The sequence below is a fragment of the Barbus barbus genome (assembly GCF_936440315.1).
Source record: "Barbus barbus genome assembly, chromosome: 20".
Taxonomy (NCBI): domain Eukaryota; kingdom Metazoa; phylum Chordata; class Actinopteri; order Cypriniformes; family Cyprinidae; genus Barbus; species Barbus barbus.
Genome location: NC_136748.1, coordinates 7,965,880 through 7,986,305, shown reverse-complemented (window position 1 = coordinate 7,986,305; position 20,426 = coordinate 7,965,880). Strand labels below are relative to the sequence as shown.

The window sequence follows — 20,426 nt, the reverse complement described above, 5'->3', positions numbered from 1 at the left end:
AAAAATGGCTCTCATAAACGATGAGGCATTAAAAGCTTAGACGGACTGGATGATCGCTGTTTAACAAAGTAAATCGCAGGTGAAATAGAGGCTGCGAGTCTATAAATACGATTTAATGTACACTTTCCATTCAAATTCCCTATACGGCCGTACTGATGAGAAACACAGGGAAGTGCAATTTTTTTTGGAGGCTGGGGAAGATATTGGGAGGCTAATATGTTCAGTAGGTAGGTTTGCTTTAGGATTCGTGGATGTCAGAATCAACACATAAAGTGCAGTGGACTGGAACTCTGACAGACCTGGGCAAATGTTCCATCGTCATTGCATTCTGGGATAAAAATTGATTCCTGTGGCCTCTTGGCCTGTTCCAGAGCCTGAATCCTCTCAGTCCGACATTTCGTCTGGCCCACTTCTGCAATATAGATACAACAATGTCAAATTACACACACTTGACAATCGCGATGTTCAAAATATTTGCAGTAATATGGACACTTTTAGTACGAAAGGCTAGGGAATGTCAATGGCATGGATTTGATTCTGAGAGAACTTTTAGTAAAATATACCTTGAATTCACTATATGTTGATTTGAGGGGGGGGGGGGGATCTAGGAAACGCATAAATTGAATTATACATAAAGGAAAATCATGGGAAAATTCACATACAATAAAACACCAAACACACTCCCACACTTTGTCCATACTTTTTGACCAATGAACTCCATTGACCTTTCCAGTTGTTCACGATTACAGGATAGGTATTTTGAATGGCCTTCAAAAAATTATTTTACAGAACTTTGACTTTGACACCAATTATATTTTAGATCTGAACAACTAGAAAAAGTTGATGAAAATAACCATGCCATTTCCATGACCTTTTAAAGATATTATTAATGTGTGTGAGCATTCCAGTCTTGAAAATCACCATTTTAAAATAGCTTGATATTTCCATGACCGCTGAAATCCTGAAAACAATTAACATAAGCATTACTGAAGATAGGATTATTGGAAAATTCATCGCATTAAACAGCCTTCGAAAGAAACCTCATCACTAGCGGTAAGAAATGCATCATGAAGATTCTTAATCTTGAAACTTCTAAGGATGGAAAATATGAAGTTTGAAATGTCAAAGATGAGTGTCGTGTTCCAGCATGTAAGCACTTGGTCATTTTGTATGAAAACAAAGTATTTAGTCATTCTAAGGCAAATAAACAACGCTTACAAGTTGGACCTCAGTGCTGGACTGCACCCAAGATGTGGGGAGGCTAAAAACCACATAATCATTTTCACACTTTTGGCCTTTAAGCTATTCACAGTTAAGTCCTCAAATGCATAGACTTGCAATATGCTTTCAAATACATGTTAACATATGAACTCAGACAGAAGTAAGCATATCAAGCACGCAAAAAGACAAATTACAAATCTGCCCTACATGTCCGAAAGCAGATGCGCTCAAATCATCCATGATGCAGAAATAAGAAACACCTGTTGTATCAGTAAAGTCTGTGACCGATTGGCTGAGACAGGCAGGTGGGCTACAATCACCCCCCCCCCCCCAATAACACAAGACTTATGGACATGTAAAGAACAACCAACCCCCAAACAAATCAGTTGTTATTCTGACCTTTTTAGTGTTATTTTATAATGTAGAATATATAGAAGAAGGCATCCAGACAATTTATATTAATATTTTACAAATCAGTAATTTACCCAAATTAAAAATTAAAAACTTTACTGCCAAATGTAATTTTTTTAATGGAACAAAACACATTAATTTTGGTAATTTTCGCTGAAAACGCTGGAGTTTTGTTCAGTCAGTGCGAGCACTCACTGACTCAATTCTACACTCTCCCATATTCTTTCATCATTAACAACAATGTGCAGATGTACACACAATGCAGTAAGAGATAAATTTCACAGTGTAAGAAGCTTCATTGATTATAACAGGAGATTCTTTTTAGTCAGTAATGTTCTTTGCTTATTTTCTCTATATACTTTTTTTAGCGTTTGATTAACGGTTTAAATGAAAGTGTAATAATAACTAAAAACTAACAATGTTTTCTTATATATATAATAATAATAATAATAATTCATTACATTTATATAGTGCTTTTCTGCTTTTCTAAGCACTCAAAGCGCTCTACATTGTGAGGGGTGGTGTCTCCTCATCCACCACCAGTATATGTATAGTATATATATAGATTATTAAATTGTGATCAAGTTCAAATCTGTCATTAATTGACCATTCGCAAAGGCGGGTTTTTGTGAAAGGCCAGTTACTCACCCTCATGACATTCCTTCGTTCATCTTTGGAACACAAATTAAGATATTTTTGATGAAATCCGAGAGCTTTCCAAGGCCCAGAAAGGTAGTAAAGGCTTCATTTAAAATAGTCAATGTGACATCAGTGGTTCAACCTCAATTTTATGAAGCTATAAGAATACTTTTTGTGTACAAAGAAAACAAAAATAACAACTTTATTCGACCATCTCTTCCGTGTCAGTCTTTGACGTTCATGAGAGTACCACAATGTATTTAATAACATAATTTTAATTTTTGGATGAACTATCCCTTTAAACACAAATTCAGTCATATTAAAAATATTTTACATGACACCCATATCTGGTGCTTGCCTAAAACAACAGGTTTATGATTTGTGTAGTTAATAAATTACACTAACATCAGGCTAATTTTAGCATTTTTCTGGAGTTGCTTCATCCTCCGCCTATGATTCCTAGCACTTTTAACTGACCGCTTAACACAAGAAATTGATGATGCAGGCTGACCTTGACTTAAAGCCAGTCAATCTGTCTTTGAGCATGTGAACACGGGCTGCAAAAACTTACATGCATACCAGTGGGCATACACGCTTCCTTGATAGTTTGCTCTAATGCTCCGGGGACTGTATATTCTCTCTAGACTGACACGCACACAGATGTGTTCTCTATCAGTCGGTCACTCTGAGTCATGTCGGTGACCGATGAATTGGGATCTCGCTTAGAGAGACCAATCCACTTCGAGCGTAACTAAACGAGCCAATGCACATTGGCATGCGATTATTTCATCCAGCTGCCGCTGATCATAGCGTGAGTATAAGTAGGCAGCAGGTGCAGCGCATATTCAGCTTTTCGCTTCGGAGCTGAGCGGTTACATCGTTCTGCTCCTGACTTCTGCTGATGAGTGAATTCAATGAGTTGAGCACGCTCTTCGGAAGACTCTCGTGCTGGTGGTACGGCGCTTCAGCGGCGGTGGTTCTTCCTGTGCCGAGTGGATTGCACACATCAGGTTGCACTACCCCCTGTTTGTGTTGCAGGCGACCATCTCTCCTGTGCGCTTCAGCACGCTAAAAGAACTTTTTCCCTAAAAGAGCATTCACGGGTGCGTCTTTTTAAAGATGACGTTGCATCTGGCAAACTCGTCTTACGTCTTTGTAAAGACAACGTGTCACCCGTGCGTTTCTGGATGCGGTCGTTATCTGGTGCCGGGGGATGGTCATAATCGCTGCCTCATGTGCCTGGGCAGTAACCATGCTGAGGTGATGTTTGTGGATGAGGCATCTTCTCATGGTGGGAAGATGATCATCTTGGAGTTGCGGGCCAGGCTCCGTTATCTCGACAAAGGGTCAGAACTCTGTTGCCTCTGCCTCGATCTGGTTCTCGTTCTGGCTGCAGACAGACAAGGACTACTTCAGGCGGTGGCATGGGTGGTCTGAGGATTACAGTAGTGGCAAACCCTCCAGGGAACCAACCCTCCAGGGACCATCGCTCCTCTTGCGCTCCGAAACCAGTTGAGCTGCCAGTAGAACGTGCTGGGCCCTCTACAAGGGGCATACCAGCAGTTTCCTTGGCGCTCCTCCCGACGACCGGATGTCGATCGCTGCATCGGAGGGTGAGCCGGAGCTTTCTGGGGAAGAAGATTCGGTTGCGCTGCTGCTCCGGCAGTAGCAATGCCTGAGTCAGATCCAGAAGACACGGCTATGCTTTCCCGGGCCACTGAGAGGGTAGGGCTTGAGTGGAGATCTCCACCGTGTCCCGAGCCCTTGAGGTTGGACGACTGGTTTCTCGGGGTAGCTTGCGCTGGTTCTCAGCACCCTGCCCCAGTGCCTCTCTTCCTGGAGGTGCATGGGGAGCTTACCAGGTTGTGGACAGCACCTTTTACTGCCGGAAACTGCCCTGCTAGCTCCTCCTCCCTCACTACCCTTGATGGTGGTGCAGCTAGGGGGTATACGGGGGTCCCCCCGGTGGAGCGGTCGGTTGCGATGCAGTTGTGTCGTAATACCGTCACCACCTGGCAGAGCAAACTGTGCCTACTCTTCCGGGGCTGTAGGTACTCGTCTGGTCTGTCCGGCGATGCTTATGTGGCCTGTGGAGAAGCTGCCTTCACCTTACGCTACGGCGCTACTGCAGGTTCTTCAGACTAAAGGCACTAAGGGAAATGCACGATTCGGAAGTTTTGAAAACCGCTTCTTGAACCGGGCCTTTCAAACAAGCCTCCATTCAAGATGCTCACGCAGAAGCGCATCTTCGGGTGCATCTGTCCCCAAGATCGGTTTGCAGTGGTCGACCTGAAGGACACGTACTTCCATGTGTCGTTCCTTCCGTGCCACATGCCATTCCTGTGGGCTACGTTTGAAGGACGGGCATATCAGTACAAGGTCGTGCCCTTCGGGCTGTCCCTGTCGCCCCGTGTCTTCACGAAAGTTGCGAAGGCAGCCCTTGTTCCCCTGAGAGAACATGGCGTTCGCATTCTCAACTACCTCGACGACTGGCTCATACTGGCTCAGTCTCAGGACACAGGGACTTGGTGCTCTCGCACCTCAGCCAGTTGGGCCTTCGGGTCAACTGGGAAAAGAGCAAACTCTCGCCGACGCAGAAGATCTCTTTTCTCAGTATGGAGTTGGATTCGGTCAATCTGATGGCACGCCTCACGCAGGAAGGTTTGGACGGGCCCCCAACTGCACTGGCACATCAATTGCCTAGAGTTGCTGGCAGTACACCTCGTACTGGTCCGCACAGACAACAATGCCACCATTGCGTACAGCAATCGACAAGATGGTCTATGCTCCCGTCGCATGTCGCAACTCGGTTGCTCGTGTCAGGTCTTGCTCGTGGCGCCGTACTGGCCCACTCGGACTTGGTTCCCAGAACTGATGCTCCTTGTGACAACCCCTCCTTGGCAGATTCCTCTGAGGAAGGACCTACTGACTCAGAGATGGGGCACCTTATGGCACCCGCGTCCAGACCTCTGGAAACTTCATATCTGGTCCCTGGACGGGATGCGGAGATTCTAGGTGACCTACCCCAAGATGTAGTTGACACCATCAATTCGGCGCGGGCGCCGTCTACGAGACATGCTTACACCTTGAAGTGGAACCTGTTCGTCGAGTGGTGCTCTTCTCACCGAAAAGACCCCCGGAAGTGCCTGATCAGAGTTGTGCTGTCCTTCTGCAGCAAGGATTGGAGCGAAGGCTTTCTCCCTCCAACCTTTAGATCTATGTAGCTGCAATTGCTGCTAACCATGACCCCGTAGACGGGAAGTCGCTGGGGAAGCATGACCTGATCCTCAGGCTCCTTAGGGGGGTGAGAAGGTTAAATCCTCCACGGCCTCCCTCTATACCCTCTTGGGACCTGTCTCTAGTGCTCAGAGCACTACAGAATGGCACATTTGAGCTTTTGCAAACAGTCGAGCTGAAGTTTCTTTCAATGAAGACTCTGCTCCTGCTCACATTGGCCTCCATCAAGAGGGTAGGGGACCTGCACGGATTTTCGGTCGACGATTCGTGCCTAGAGTTTGGGCCGGCTGACTCCCAGGTAATCCTGAGGCCCCGGCCCAGCTATGTGCCTAAGGTTACCACTACTCCCTTCAGGGACCAGGTGGTGAGCCTGCAAGCACTGCCCTCGGAGGAGGCACACCCAGCCCTAGCTGTCCCGTCCGAGCATTGAGATGCTACGTTGACTGGACGCAAAGCTTCAGGACCTCAGACCAGCTCTTTGTCTGTCATGGAGGCTGGCAGAAGGGGAATGCCGTCTCCAAGCAGAGGATGGCCCACTGGATAGTGGACGCCTTCACCCTGGCTTATCAGCCACAGGATGTGCCCTGCCCATTCAGGTTGCGAGGCCACTCTACTAGAAGTGTTGCATCTTCCTGGGCGTTGGCTCGTGGCACCTCGCTGGTGGATATTTGTAGAGATGCGGGATGGGCTTCGTGTGGAACCGGTTTCCTCCTGTGTTCTCACTGAGAGGAAGCACTGAGAGGCTCCGGTTTTGGGTCGGCTTGCTAAAACTACTCCAGAGAGTCTGTACTGTAGACCCTGTCGAGCTCCCCGATTCCCTCGGCAGTAAGACGTGACAGAGCGTCTGATGGCAGGCCCTCACTCAATGAATCCGTGAGAACCGGTAGAGGGCTGGGTTCCATATTTGAGACCTAATTGGATCCCATATGTGTGAAGTCCACGGTATAGCCTTAGAGCCCGTATTTCTCCGGCAGACGTTCTGCCATTATCCAAGAGGCTACAATCACCTCTAATCTTCCATATGCACCTAAACGGTTGTTCATATGCGTAAGTGCTTCTGAACCTCCTTCGGGAAGGGTAGGCTTCCGCAGCGTCCGGTTCCAAGTGGAACAGGTACGTTTTCCCAGTGTTATCCAGTCTTACTGAGTGGGTAGTGCCATAGCAACAGTAACTGGTCTTCTGTGGTAAGCCCTGACCTGCACCAAAAAATAGGGGCGCAGGAGGCTTCCACAGGATACTGGAAGGGGCAGTATCCATGGCCCTTTGGTAGGGATCCCAATTCGTCGGTCACCAAGGAAGAACCTTCAGGGAACGAGGGTTACATACATAACCGAGATGTTCTGCTGCCTTGATTTGAGATCAGCTACCTTCATGCCAACACATGAATGACAAAACTGCGTACCAATTTGAAAAAGAAAAATATGAGGCCGAAAGTGCCAGTGCAGTTTTAAACAAATTTAATTAAAAGTTAAAAGTGTAAATAACAACTTTTATACAAAAAAAATGAATAGTATGTTTTCCAGAAATGTTTAAAATCATGTACACTCACATGAGATGAGTGTACATGCTGTTAAAAGCTGTTTTATTTTACATGGAGCGGATCACCTCATGGGGTGAAATTACATGACCAGATGAATAACCACTATATCTCTGTAAAACCCTGTTAAATGATGACTTATTGCAAATGGGATGAATTAATCACAGTTGAATGCATGCAAATTATTTAAATAATTAGAATTATGCAATAGCATTTGTGAAACTTTAGCTTTAGCATGATGTTACATTCCTGTAATACAGTCTTAATCATTCTTTCTACCTCTTAAACAGTGCTGGTGCTAACGCATTACAAATAACACAAGTTATTAGCTTGCTTTTTCAAGTAGTAAAGTAATGCATTATTTTTTAATTTACAAGAAAATATAATAAGTTAAATAATGGCAGTTACTTTTTCTCAATTATTGACTGACAGCTCTCCTATCCCCGAGTTGAGGGAAATCAGTAAAAGTAATGTAACACATTACTTTCCATAAAAAGTAACTATAAAAGGTCCTTGCACACTGAGTCTGAAATTATTGTATGCATTTTTTCATATTCGTCATCGTTTCCTATCAAAATGCTTGCTACGGATGTGAAAACACAGAATATTAACTGATCTAACTGATACGATTTTTCTTTTTATGAAGGACGAAAATTTTGGAGGCAGTGTGTAAATGTGATTGAGACAACGTGAGGTCATATTTAGTTTTTAACATGCAAAACTTTTGGACGAGAATTTCGGACTCAATATGCAAAGACCTTAACCCTTTGATGCACTACATGAGTCTAAAGTGACCCGACTGAGTTTATTTTTTCTATATCTTTACAAGAAATTAATTTCATCATTCAGAATTCCAGGAATTCCTCAATCAACTTGTTTTTTGATCATCACATATTCTTATTTTTTATTTTTTTTATTTCTTACTTTTTTAATAAAAATATTTTGTGTGTCACTACCCTTCTAATGAACAACATGGGTCTAAAATGACCCATATTTATTTCCTATGTTATTTCAGTCATGGCTGAGTGTTTTCTTTTTTTTTTTGCTGAATTTTTAAAAGAAATGCATTTTCTCATTTATTTTTCCAGGTATTCATGAAATATCTTGCTTTTGATTTCCACAAATCATTATGTTTATTTTTCCTCTTTTCACTTTATAAAAAAAAATAAAATTTTTGTATTTCTACATCAATTTTACACACATGGGTCAAAAATGACCCATATAGAAATCTTTGATTATTTGTAATTTTTTTGCAAGTAGGAACACATTTACTGCAGAAAACTATTCACCTGCCCCACATTTCACAACTCAACATGGTTGCTTTTGTATAATTGATGCATTTAGTCTTATTTTATAATTTATTACCTAAGAACATATTTGTTATACTGTGGAAGATAACTGTGTATTCAGTGAAGAATTATTAGAAATGTTATTCTGTATGAAGAACATGTGAGAATACATTTATTCTCAAATATCAACTATAACAAGAACACAGCACCCACTCCCTTATCCGGGAGACTCTTCTTTGGTGTTTGTTTACACTAGTTTTCGAAACAGCGCCACCATTCTCACCCTTTTGTGCAACACGTCACGTCATCCTAGCTCAAATCTGATTGGACGGCCCGTGTTTTCGCTTTGCGAAACTGAAAAGATTCGTCGGACTGGACGAAAAAAAAAACATTCACATTTTCGGTGCGTGAATGTTCGCTGTCTAAGTGGAAGCTTTTTCACGCTCAGTGTGGAAAGGCCTTAAGGCTCCAACCATAATCAAACACAGCTGAACAAGCTAATCAAGGTATAAGGGTTACTGGAAAGCTAGAGGCAGGTGAGTTTTTATCAAGGTTGAAGCAAAACTCTGCAGGACTGTGGCTTTCCAGGACTGACGCTGACCATCCCTGGCCTACACCAATTTCACTGCACAACACCTTGATTACATGGGTGGTGTGACCAATGCATGATGGCTATTCATCAAGGAGCTGGTCAAAGAGCTTGTCATGCCACATATGAAGAGGTGCTTGGAGGGCAGGCCCCACCTTCAAAACCATAGTGCAGAGGCAATGGGAAGATGTGGGATAAAAACAAAACACAGCCACCACCTGGCCACAGGTATACATCAGACAGAAGGATTGATCGAAGAGGAAGAGGTGCAGGATCTGTCCAGCTGCCAAAGACAGACAAGTCAGTAGCTGGTGTTAAGTGTCAGGCCTGTTTGCAAGGAACACAAACCTGTAGTTGTCATTTGTGAGGCCTGTAAGCACTGAGATGGAAATTTGAGATGGCGCTGTACCTGTGTGATTTTATTTTGTTAGTTTTATTTTCATCTATTCGGTCACATTCACTACAATTCACTACAGTTGCACTACAGAAAGTTAAATTTCATTGTTATCGGTTATCAGTGATATGCGTAAGTTATGTGTGACAAAATGACAAATAAACATATTTAAAGTGTTAAATGTGTTGGTCTAAATAACTGCTAAAATAATTATTTTAACAAAATGTCGTTATTCTTTAGTTTTTTCATGCTTGCATAGATGGGTCATTTTTGACACGTGTGTAAACTTGATGTAGTAACACGAAACCTAGGGGGAAAAAAACTAACTAAATATTAATTTGTGGTCATTGTAAAAAGTTATTTTGAATATTCATGGTTCATGAAATTTATAGATCAGGGAATATTAAATGCTGAAATAAACTCATTTCAAAAGATAAAAAAAAAAAAACACCCAGCGAAGCATGAAATAACATAGGAAATGAATACAGGTCATTTTAGACCCATGTTGTGCATTAGAAGGGGTTTTCATAGTGTATGCATCAAAGAGCTTAAGTAACATAATTAATAACTTTTTAGGGAGTAATGCAATATTGTAATGCACTACTTTTAAAAGTAACTCTTCCCAACACTGCTCCTAAGTAAAATCATCAGTACTTGAGTGCATAGTACATAAATATGCAAATTGGTAAGCTGTCTCAGGTTGCAAAGTTGGACGAATCTTGAGTGTGTATGTAGGTTTTCATACCTTTCATACCTGTCAGCTCTTTGACCTCTGAAACAAGTGTGGGCGCAGGAAGAGGCTGATCTATCCTCATCCAGTTTTTACCTGAAATTGCAAAATAAATAAACAAAAAATGCATATCACATAACATAACTGCTCAAAGAACAGACAAGTTTACGGTTACTTATGTTTTAGTTTTGTTAGTTTCTTTTGTTTTTTGAATCAGGCCTTTTATTCTTTTTTGTGCTTTCATTTTGAAGTTCTCGTTCCTATTTCCTGTTGTCTTGTTCATTGTTTCATGTCCCTCATGTTTCTGTTTCCTATATTTGTTGTGTTCAGCACTGCATTTGAATATGCCTACTTCTTTACTATATAGCACACTGAAAGAGCAGTATGTCCGGAAATACATAGTACTTATAAAACCGTAGGTAAAAAGTACCTAGGTGATCTACTACGTCCAGCACATCTGATGAATACTTTACTATCCCATGAGGCCATGAGAGAGGAGTCATGAATGCCACAAAATTGATAATGTCACATGGCAATGCCAACATGGATTACATTAATATTACACACATCCAATCTACAACCCAAATTCCTGAAATGTTGGGACGTTTAATTAAAATTGAATGAAATGAAAACTAAAAGAATTTCAAATCACATGAGCCAATATTTTATTCGCAATAGAATATAGATAACATAGCAAATGTTTAAACTGAGAAATTGTACAATTGTATGCACAAAATGAGCTCATTTCAAAATTTGATGCCTGCTACAGGTCTCAAAATAGTTGGGACGGGGGCATGTTTACCATGGTGTAGCATCTCCTCCTCTTTTCAAAACAGTTTGAATACATCTGGGCATCGAGGTTATGAGTTTCTGGAGTTTTGGTGTTGGAATTTGGTTCCATTCTTGCCTGATATAGGTTTCCAGCTGCTGAAGAGTTTGTGGTCATCTTTGACGAATTTTTCATTTAATGATCCGCCAAATGGTGAAAGATCTGGACTGTAGGCAGGCCAGTTCAGCACCCGGACTTTTCTACTACAAAGCCATGCTGTTGTAATAGCTGCAGTATGTGGTTTTGCATTGTCCTGCTGAAATACACAAGGCCCACCCTGAAATAGACATCATCTGGAGGGGAGCATATGTTGCTCTAAAACCTTTATATACCTTTCAGCATTCATAGTGCCTTTCAAAACATGCAAGCTGCCCATACCGTATGCACTTATGGACTCCCATACCATCAGAGATGCTGGCTTTCGAACTGAAGGAAGGTCTCCCTCCTCTTTAGGACACGGCGTCCGTGATTTCCAATAAGAATGTCAAATTTGGACTTGTCTGACCATAGAACACTTTACCACTTTGAAACAGTCTGTTTTAAATGAGCCTTGGCCCACAGGACACGATGGTGCTTTTGGACCATGTTCACATATGGCTTCCTTTTTGCATGATAGAGCTTTAGTTGACATCTGCAGATGGCACGGCAGATTGTGTTTACCGACAGTGGTTTCTGGAAGTATTCCTGGGCCCATTTAGTAATATCAATGACAGAATCATGATAATTGAGTGATGCAGTGTCATCTGAGGGCCCAAAGACTATGGGCATCCAACAGAGGTCTTCGGCCTTGTCATTAACGCACAGAGATTTCTCCAGTTTCTCTGAATCTTTTGATGATGTTATGCACTGTAGATGATGAGATTTGCAAAGCCTTTGCAATCTGACGTTGAGGAACATTGTTTTTAAAGTATTCCACAATCTTTTTACGCACACTTTCACAGATCGGAGAGCCTCTGCCCATCTTTACTTCTGAGAGACTCTGCCTCTCTAAGACATCCCTTTTATAGCTAATCATGTTACAGACCTGAAGTCAGTTAACTTAATTAATTGCTAGATGATCTCGCAGCTGAATCTTTTCAAAATTTATTGCTTTTTCAGCCCTTTGTTGCCCCTGTGCCAACTCTTTTGAGATCTGTAGCAGGCATCAAATTTGAAATGAGCTCATTTAGTAAAAGAGTAAAATTTCTCCGTTTAAACATTTATGTTCTCTCTATGTTCTATTGTGAATAAAATATTGGCTCATGTGATTTGAAAGTCTTTTAGTTTTTAATTTTATTCAAATTTAAAAAAACGTCCCAACATTTACAGAATTCGAGTTGTACATAGAATGTCTGAAGAAGTTCTTTATCACATGTAATACCCAGTAAAACAGTATGTGATTATGGATGAAGCAAAGTTTTTTTCAGGATTAGTTTTCTTGACAGGAATGAAAATGAGGCTGTGAGGTATAGAGCTACATTGTGTTAAATGGACTGTGAATTGCTTAAAGGGCTTTTTCACCAAAACATTCTCAAGTTGTTCCATTGATGATAGAATTTTCATTTTTGCCTGAACTATCCCTTTAATGTTTCAAAATGCATGTGATAATAAGGCTTGTTTTCATATAATACTTTTTTTTTCTTTTTCTTTCTGAAATTCTCACCCAACAATGTCTGATGTCTACTGACCTTTGCATCTGCCCCTGTGGGCGAGGGTGAGTGTGCGGTCCTTGCATTTCGCCTTCTCCAGGTCACAGTTGGTATCATAACTGCGTCCGTCTGACCCACACACTGGCTTGCCGTGACTCCTGGAGCACACAGGGGAACATGGGCTCTCTCTGTCCCCTATAAGCCACTGCACACACATGTACACATATATGAAGTATATTTAAAGAGAGCACTGAGGGCATGACAGTATAATAAGCTATGAGTCACTTGACAGAATACCCTGACTAGACTTTAATGAGTGTGCAATAAATTAAACAGAGCTGCTGAGCTGAGCTGAGCTGCAGCTCAATGAGTTTCACAGGTTTTAGTAGCAGGAAGACTCAGATTGCTTAGTACAATTTCCATGAATCATGAATCTGAAAATAGCTGAGCTCAAATACCATTTAGCCTTATATAGACTTCTGTTTTGAGTTTTCAGAACAAAGACAATATAATATTAATAGAACAGACAGGCAAATCTAAACATCTTGTACCGACAAATTCAAATTGTGCAAATTCAAAATATGGGTAATTCCTATCTATCTATCTATCTATCTATCTATCTATCTATCTATCTATCTATCTATCTATCTATCTATCTATCTATCTATCTATCTATCTATCTATCTATCTATCTATCTATCTATCTATCTATCTCTATCTATCTATCTATGTATCTATCTATCTATCTATCTCTGTCTGTCTGTCTGTCCTGTAGAGAGAAAAAAAACCTTTAGAAAAATAGCCAATGTCCTGTCACAAAATTACCAGTAGATTTTCCATTAACATTAAATACATTTCATTTAACAATAAAACACAACACAATGCAATGCATAATTCAAAATACAGGTAAAAACTAACACAGAAAATGTATTCAAATTAACACAGTACAGAGGTTGTCATTCTGATTTGGGCTATTCTATTCTATTCTATTCTATTCTATTCTATTCTATTCTATTCTATTCTATTCTATTCTATCCAAATAAGACTGAATTTGATTACTATTAGGAATGGATTCAATTCTGAGATTTTCACACTTTTCACTGATGAATTGTGCACAGTCAGGCCTGGGACATGCATTACAAAGTAAATGGATTAGTTTTGATTTCATATTGATTTTACAAGTTGAAATACAAGTTATATGAGAATATAAATATATAAAACATGAAAATATAATTATTTTATTCTCCTTCACATTTAGAAAAAAAAAAAAAAAAACATATTCCCTATAAATCATTGTTCCAGTTGATTAATTTACCTTCTTTATGTAACATACCTGGTACCTTCTTTTCTTTTACCAGATTGTTAATGTCATGCAACCAGAAACCTCAAATATACAAAATCATTTTTGAATTTCCACAATTCCAGAGGGACGTATATTCCAGAAACATCTTTAAAGAGGTAAAGAGAAAGGAAAGCCAGTTGAGCATTCAGTGTAGACCTATTACAAGACAAATTCACTATCGATTGTGCCATAGCTGCTGGCCCATCATGCAGTGCGTCTCACAGCACAGCAGGTATACAAAACTGTAGAACCTCTACTGGAAAAAGGGTAGCTTTAGCCAGAAACACAGGACACATTTTCCATTTTAACACCACCCATCTGAATAACCAGAGCTGACCGTTTCTGGTCACACACACACACACACAGACAGCAAACAACAAAACGTTGCTTCAGGACTGAATCTCTTGAGTTGAGCAATCAAGCAAATGGAACCAAATGATGTCACTAATATAGCAGACATGGACTGAATCAGTCTGAATACCTGATGACAGACAAACCAGACTTTTTTCCCCCTTTCAGCTAAGTATGGCATTATTAAATCTGGCTCCTTTACCATGTACTAAATGCTGCTTATAAAGTACTATACAAACTATAGTTTAGTTTAGTACTATACAAACTATACAACTTATGAATTAATACATTCTATTATTAGTTTGTAATACATCCACAAGTACGTTCTTTAGCATGATGTTACTTTTATGTAAATACATAATGTATTTTTTATGTTCACACTGTATACTTTTTCATTCTCACTTGGGTAAATAATCCAGAACAGCCACATTACAAATTAATACCTAAGCATATCTTTAGTGTTGTTAAGACAGGCCAAAATATTCCTGGTGAGAGCTGCCCGGTCTAAATAGCACAATAAATGCTGTATCCAAAGCAAGCTGTTTTAAAGGTGATTTAGAACTGAGTGCACGTCCAGATGGTGAGTTGCCTACTTGTCCATTTTCTTTGAAGGAAACCAGGAAAAAGAAAGCAACAGGCAAAGGTTCCGCAGACAAGCAGTTGTAGTGTTATAATTCATCTTGACTACATTAATATTTCAATGATGTGTTCTGTCTGATGACATTTATTATGACAGAAGGCATAAAAGATTAATACTTAGTTGCATAACCTAAAGTGCACATCTTTATAGTCTAAGATTCATCTACAGGAGCTGAGAAAGGTTCACAGATAAGCCTCAAGGGTCAGAATATATAATATCGCTGTAAACAAAAATGCAAATTCTTTTCATTTGTTCACTCTCATGTTGTGCCACCTGTATGATTTTTCTTTTGCCTGTGGAACAAAAAGGAAGATACTTTGCAGAATATCTGGATATTCTGAGCTCTAAAAATGACATCAACTAAAAAAAACATTAACATTGATATATCTTTTTCGCTGTATTGCAAGTTTTTATAAGCCATTAAATAGCTTTATGTGAGGAACAGTATTGTTTAACAATATGCTATTTACACTACTTATTGCAAATAGTGGCAATTATTTGCTCCTCAGTATTATAGTACATTATAAAACAGTACGCAATAATAACGTATTGAGTGCAAATTATAGTTTTAATTCAAATTATTAAATGGATGCCACCTTATTGGGACAATAAAGCCCTCCCTACACCTACCCTAACCCTACCCGATACTTTTATTTTCAACTTTTTATCATTTCCATTAAAAATAAATGCCTTTCTGATGCGATATGAGATTTGAAAAGGGAGAAAAAAAGTTTGGCAAAAGGCGGGCTCGAACTCGGGTCAATCGCGTCAAAAAGCATGCGCCTTACCATCTACAGTATTGAATCTGATGTTGAATCAGTGTCTTTTTTAAGTGTTGACTAACCTAATCACACGTTAGTGGGTGGAATTAGTGTAAATAGCCTTTGCCAACAAGGCGGGCTATTTGCACTTAGTGTAAATAGACACTCCGTTTATATTATCCTTAGTCTTTGGAGTGTTACAAGCTCCTTCGTCCCCAGCGCACCGTGATAGTAATTATACATACTGAGTAATATTAATTAACTACATGTACTTACTGTATGACTAGGGTTAGGATTAGGGTTTGGCTTAGGGTTACTTAGATGTAATTATGCATAATTTATTGTTATTATAATAGTAAGTACATGTAGCATGTAACAAGGACACCTTAAAGTGTTACCAAGTGTACTCTAGTAAAGACATCATCTAGTATTCTAGAAAGGCACTAACACACACAATTACAGTCAGCAGAAGAAGGGCCTCTGGGAGGTTAACAACATGACAATGTAACTACTGACATGGTGCAGAGGACAAATTTATGTATCACCTTGGATTGAAAGCATACTGATACATGACTAGGTCTGTAAAATATGTGTTTATTTGTAAAATATGAGTCTAAGTATAACTGTTTAACTGTATATCTGAGGTGAAATGAATCACACACATTCTGAAAGCTTGTGTGGGCAGAAGTTTAGTTAAGCATGGAACACAGAGGAAAACAGAAGCCTACACACCATACAAATCTTCTGTCATTCTCACTTTTAACAATATACAATGCCCCAGAAAGTATTTGGATATTCTGGGACACTTAAATCATGCATTTTACTAATGCATTGCACTGTATTTATTTATTTTTTTAAATTCCGTTTAAAAAAGTGCTGGATGTATAGATGTAGATACATGTAACATACAAGTATTTATTGCATCTCTTTTGTTTATTTCTTGATTTTGTGCAATGCAATAATATTCATATATTTGTGGCACAGGTGCTTGTCAAACTGCTTTTAGGGCTGCTGTACATTAGTCAGTTTTGCATTGCAAAGGTTTCTCAATCAGTACACTTCTTTTTTTTGGAGTGAAATGTCTGTTCAGTAGTCAGCATTCAATAAATCCTACTAGTTCCCTGACACTGCTAAACTCAAATATAAATCATTAAAAACAATCCTCTTGTTGAATAAACAATATGTCAAGCACGTTTTTCTAATTACAAGTGAATTCCAAAAATGTTCTAGTTTTTCAGTTTGGGGTTTATAACAAATGTTTCATATTAATACTCTATTTTGAGAATAAGGATACTCTTAACTTTTGCCTGGACTCCTCACAATAAAGTGAAGATTTCTGGACGAGCTGGAGACACCAGAGAAATCTCATTGCACAGATGGATTTTTATTCTTGGCAAGCATTGTTTGTGTGTATGTGTGTGTGTGTGTGTGTGTGTGTGGTATTCACGAGGAGTGCCAGAGCTATTCTCTATAACGTGTGAAGCACTCGTTACCTTTTGAAAGAACAATAACAAAAATAACGGGCAAAAGCAGTCTTCTGATTGGCTGCCACAGAATTAGCAGGCCTGGCCAAGTGTAGCTGGCGCCCCTCAAAACAGATTAGAACTCAGTTTCAAACAGGAATTTTCAGATTTTCATCTTATAAGGCTGATATATAAAAACAATGAAAAGTGATCCAAAATGGATCATGCTTTTTTATATGCTAATAAAGTTGAGTGCATACATAGCAGACAGAGTGTGAGAAATTGGTTATGCAAACTTCAAATCCCCTCCTAAAACAGCTTTGCATGATTCAGTAATGAATGTCAGATTTCACACAAAGAAGATTTGAAATCATAATCCCTCTTCTCTGATCATTAGACTAATTAAATCCAGACTAACAGGAAATCTGCTTCCTGAACTTCCTACTTTGTCACTCTAATGATAAAGCTTGGCTAAGGAACAGTCATGTTAGTTCTCCTGGGGAATCTCACTGACGCACACCAAAAGAAAAAAGAAGATACAGGATCATTTCCAATTCTGTCCAATAACCAAATTCTGACGTATTTCAGGTCTGAATGTGAAAGGCCTTGACCCAGTGCCCTTAATTACTATCAATTAAACTATTTATTCAGTGAATTCCACCTTTTAGCTCTGCCAAAGCTGGATCTAGTTCTTGGTTAATCACGATCTATGTTATTATGGAGTCCTAGGGGGTCTGGTTTTGCTCTGGTCTTGTCTAGTCTGTCTCAACTCCATTGCATACAGCAAATCAGTGAAGTCATAATGGAAACTAATTGATTGACCACTGCTGAAGCAACATAGGATGGCTAATATTATCCATAACTCCCTATTTAAGAATGTTAGAGCATTTTCTTTTTCGCTGGAGAGAAAGTAATACTTTTGGTTTGTTAATCATCACTTGTACACAGTCGATACTCTTGAGATTTACTAATTCAAAATGCCAATCTAGATTCTAGACCAGCATCCAAACAAAAAAACAATCAAAGTTTTCTTAAATTCTTTGTAGGAACTTGATGTTAACCAAAAGCTTTTGGTAATTTAACCTCAGAGCTTGTAGCAACACATGAAAACATGCAGACTAAATAACCAGTTTAAGTTGTTTGGCCATTGAAGTAACACAATAAGTTCCACAGACATCAACACAATTCACAGTGGAGAGAAAATTCCACTTGAAGATCCCAATATGGCAAAACATCAGTTGATGAAACCTGCTATGTCATGACTAATGGCTGTCCAGTGTGGTAAAAGAGACACTGCTTCTATCGGGCTGTAATTGAAGCCTCTGGGAGGCTGTAATCTCTGGTATTTTCTCAGAGAAAGCCGTATCATTAAACGCTGATAGCCACTGCTATCTCTCCACAGAAAAATGCCATAGCACTGACCCAGAACACATTCTCTCTGTCAGAAAACCTTCCTTATCCAAATTCCAGCTGTCACTCACTGTATAACAAGCACACAGCGCTGCTTCTGGCCCACACAGGGAGAACAGCCCTTTGTCCCTCGACTCTGTCTCCCAACTTGTTCTCTATCTCCCTCACACACACATTTTCCCTCTCTTTACTTGTCTATCTAGTTCTCTCTTGCTCACACTGTCTCTCTCTGTCCGCTCCAGTCCTTGTCAAACTTTGCTGTCTGCCTAGCGTAATTTAGTCTGGAAAAAATTCACTTGGTACACACACTAGGGGTGTGCAATAACACAAAAAATATTATTCATCACTTTGATGGACTGAGTTGTATATTTTTCTTGATGCTCTGTTGTAGCGTTTGGTGATTTTAATGTGATTGATATCACATGATTTTATATAAAATCATTTTTTTTTCCCGACATTGTGAAAAAGAAACAGATATTGTGGTCTTGTGAACTGGCTTTCTGATTTATGAAATAATATCACATGAATTATTCCACTGGACTACTGTTGGATCTCTTGTTTGTCATCCTAAATCCTTAGTCACATGTCTGTCCTGGTCTGTTTTCAGAGGGATGCTTTATTCCCCCTCCCCCCCATTTTCTTAATTTTTAATCCACATTTCCATTCCTTTCAGTGATATTTTTAGTTAAACACATTGGACCATATAAATCTTTATGACAAGATAAGTGATTTTCAAAACACAGTAAGGAATGAAGGAAAATGTTAAACTCACAAGTTCAGACTCTTTGACAGTTGGCTATTTTTCACTTATTACAACCGGTTATAACTACATTATAAAACTGATGTTTTCTGAGAATCATACACTCTCACCTAGAACAAAACTGATCATTATCCAGCGTGTCCCCAAGTATTAGACCTTTCTGACTTTTTCAGAATGTTTCATTAATACTTTTTAATATCACATACTCCCAATTAGAACAAAACAGATCAACATTTAAATCTCTTAATCACCTTGAACGCTCAGACGTGTACCTGAATCATAGCAACAGTGATATGGCAAAGCATTAAAGGGATAGTCCACCCAAAAAAATGAAAATTCTGTCATTAATTACTCATCCTCGTGTCGTTCAAAACCCAAAAGACCTTCGTTCATCTTCAGAACAAACATTAATATATTTTTGATGAAATCCGAGAGCTTTCTGACTCTGCATAGACAGCAGCACAACTGACACGTTCAAGGCCTAGAAAGGTAGTAAAAACATAGTTAAAATAGTCCATGTGACATCAGGGGTTCAACCATAATTTTATGAAGATATGAGAATACTTTTTGTGCGTAAAGAAAACAAAAATAACAACTTAATTCAACTATTTCTTCTCTTCTGTGTCCGATGCATGTTCATGGCTGACACTGATTTCTTAATTTGTGTTTTGAAGATGAACGAATGACTTACGAGTTTGGAATGACATGAGGCTGAGTAATTAATTACAGAATTTTCATTTTTGAGTGAACTATTCCTTTAAGGTCATACAGACAAAACTGTATGACTTTCTGTAAAGCTGCTTTGAAACAATGTGTTATAAAAAGCGATATACTCTACAAATAAATTTGACTTATTATAATATCATTGTCTTCCCAATTTAGCAATTGATAGAAAAATAATGAAAGGCCACTTCAGGTTGAATCAGTTAGTAAGTTCTGCCATTAGTCAATGTCCTGGGACTGTCCACAGCCTGTGTTACAGTGTAGCTGCATATCATTAGCTTAGTATGATAATCTGTAACGAAAAGTGAAAATCAAATAAACCCAGACCACTTTGCGTTCACAAAGAATGATATAAGTGAACCATATTGGTGCTGCAGTTATTTGAAGCCGGGCATACGATTTGCAGTTTCAGAGATGTTTATGTTAGATACCAACTCTCACTGTATGAGTAAATCGCATGCAATGTAAAGTC

The 20,426-nt window shown here is 39.4% G+C and overlaps 1 protein-coding gene across 12 annotated transcripts in view; it reads right to left on the bottom strand.

Moving 5' to 3' along the window:
• LOC306886484 (SPARC-related modular calcium-binding protein 1-like) overlaps nt 1-20,426 on the bottom strand; it is a 65,579-nt gene that overhangs the window by 36,675 nt on the left and 8,478 nt on the right. For 8 of the 12 annotated variants that reach the window (XM_079443607.1, XM_079443616.1, XM_079443617.1 and 5 more), the window contains exons 2-4: nt 12,544-12,709; nt 10,063-10,143; nt 300-412 (exon numbers count right to left, since the gene is read on the bottom strand). In XM_079443607.1, the coding sequence (XP_079299733.1) occupies nt 300-412; nt 10,063-10,143; nt 12,544-12,709 (360 nt within the window). The remainder of the gene's footprint in view (nt 1-299; nt 413-10,062; nt 10,144-12,543; nt 12,710-20,426) is intronic. The other 4 variants (XM_079443608.1, XM_079443615.1, XM_079443609.1 and 1 more) reach the window with 1 other exon arrangement.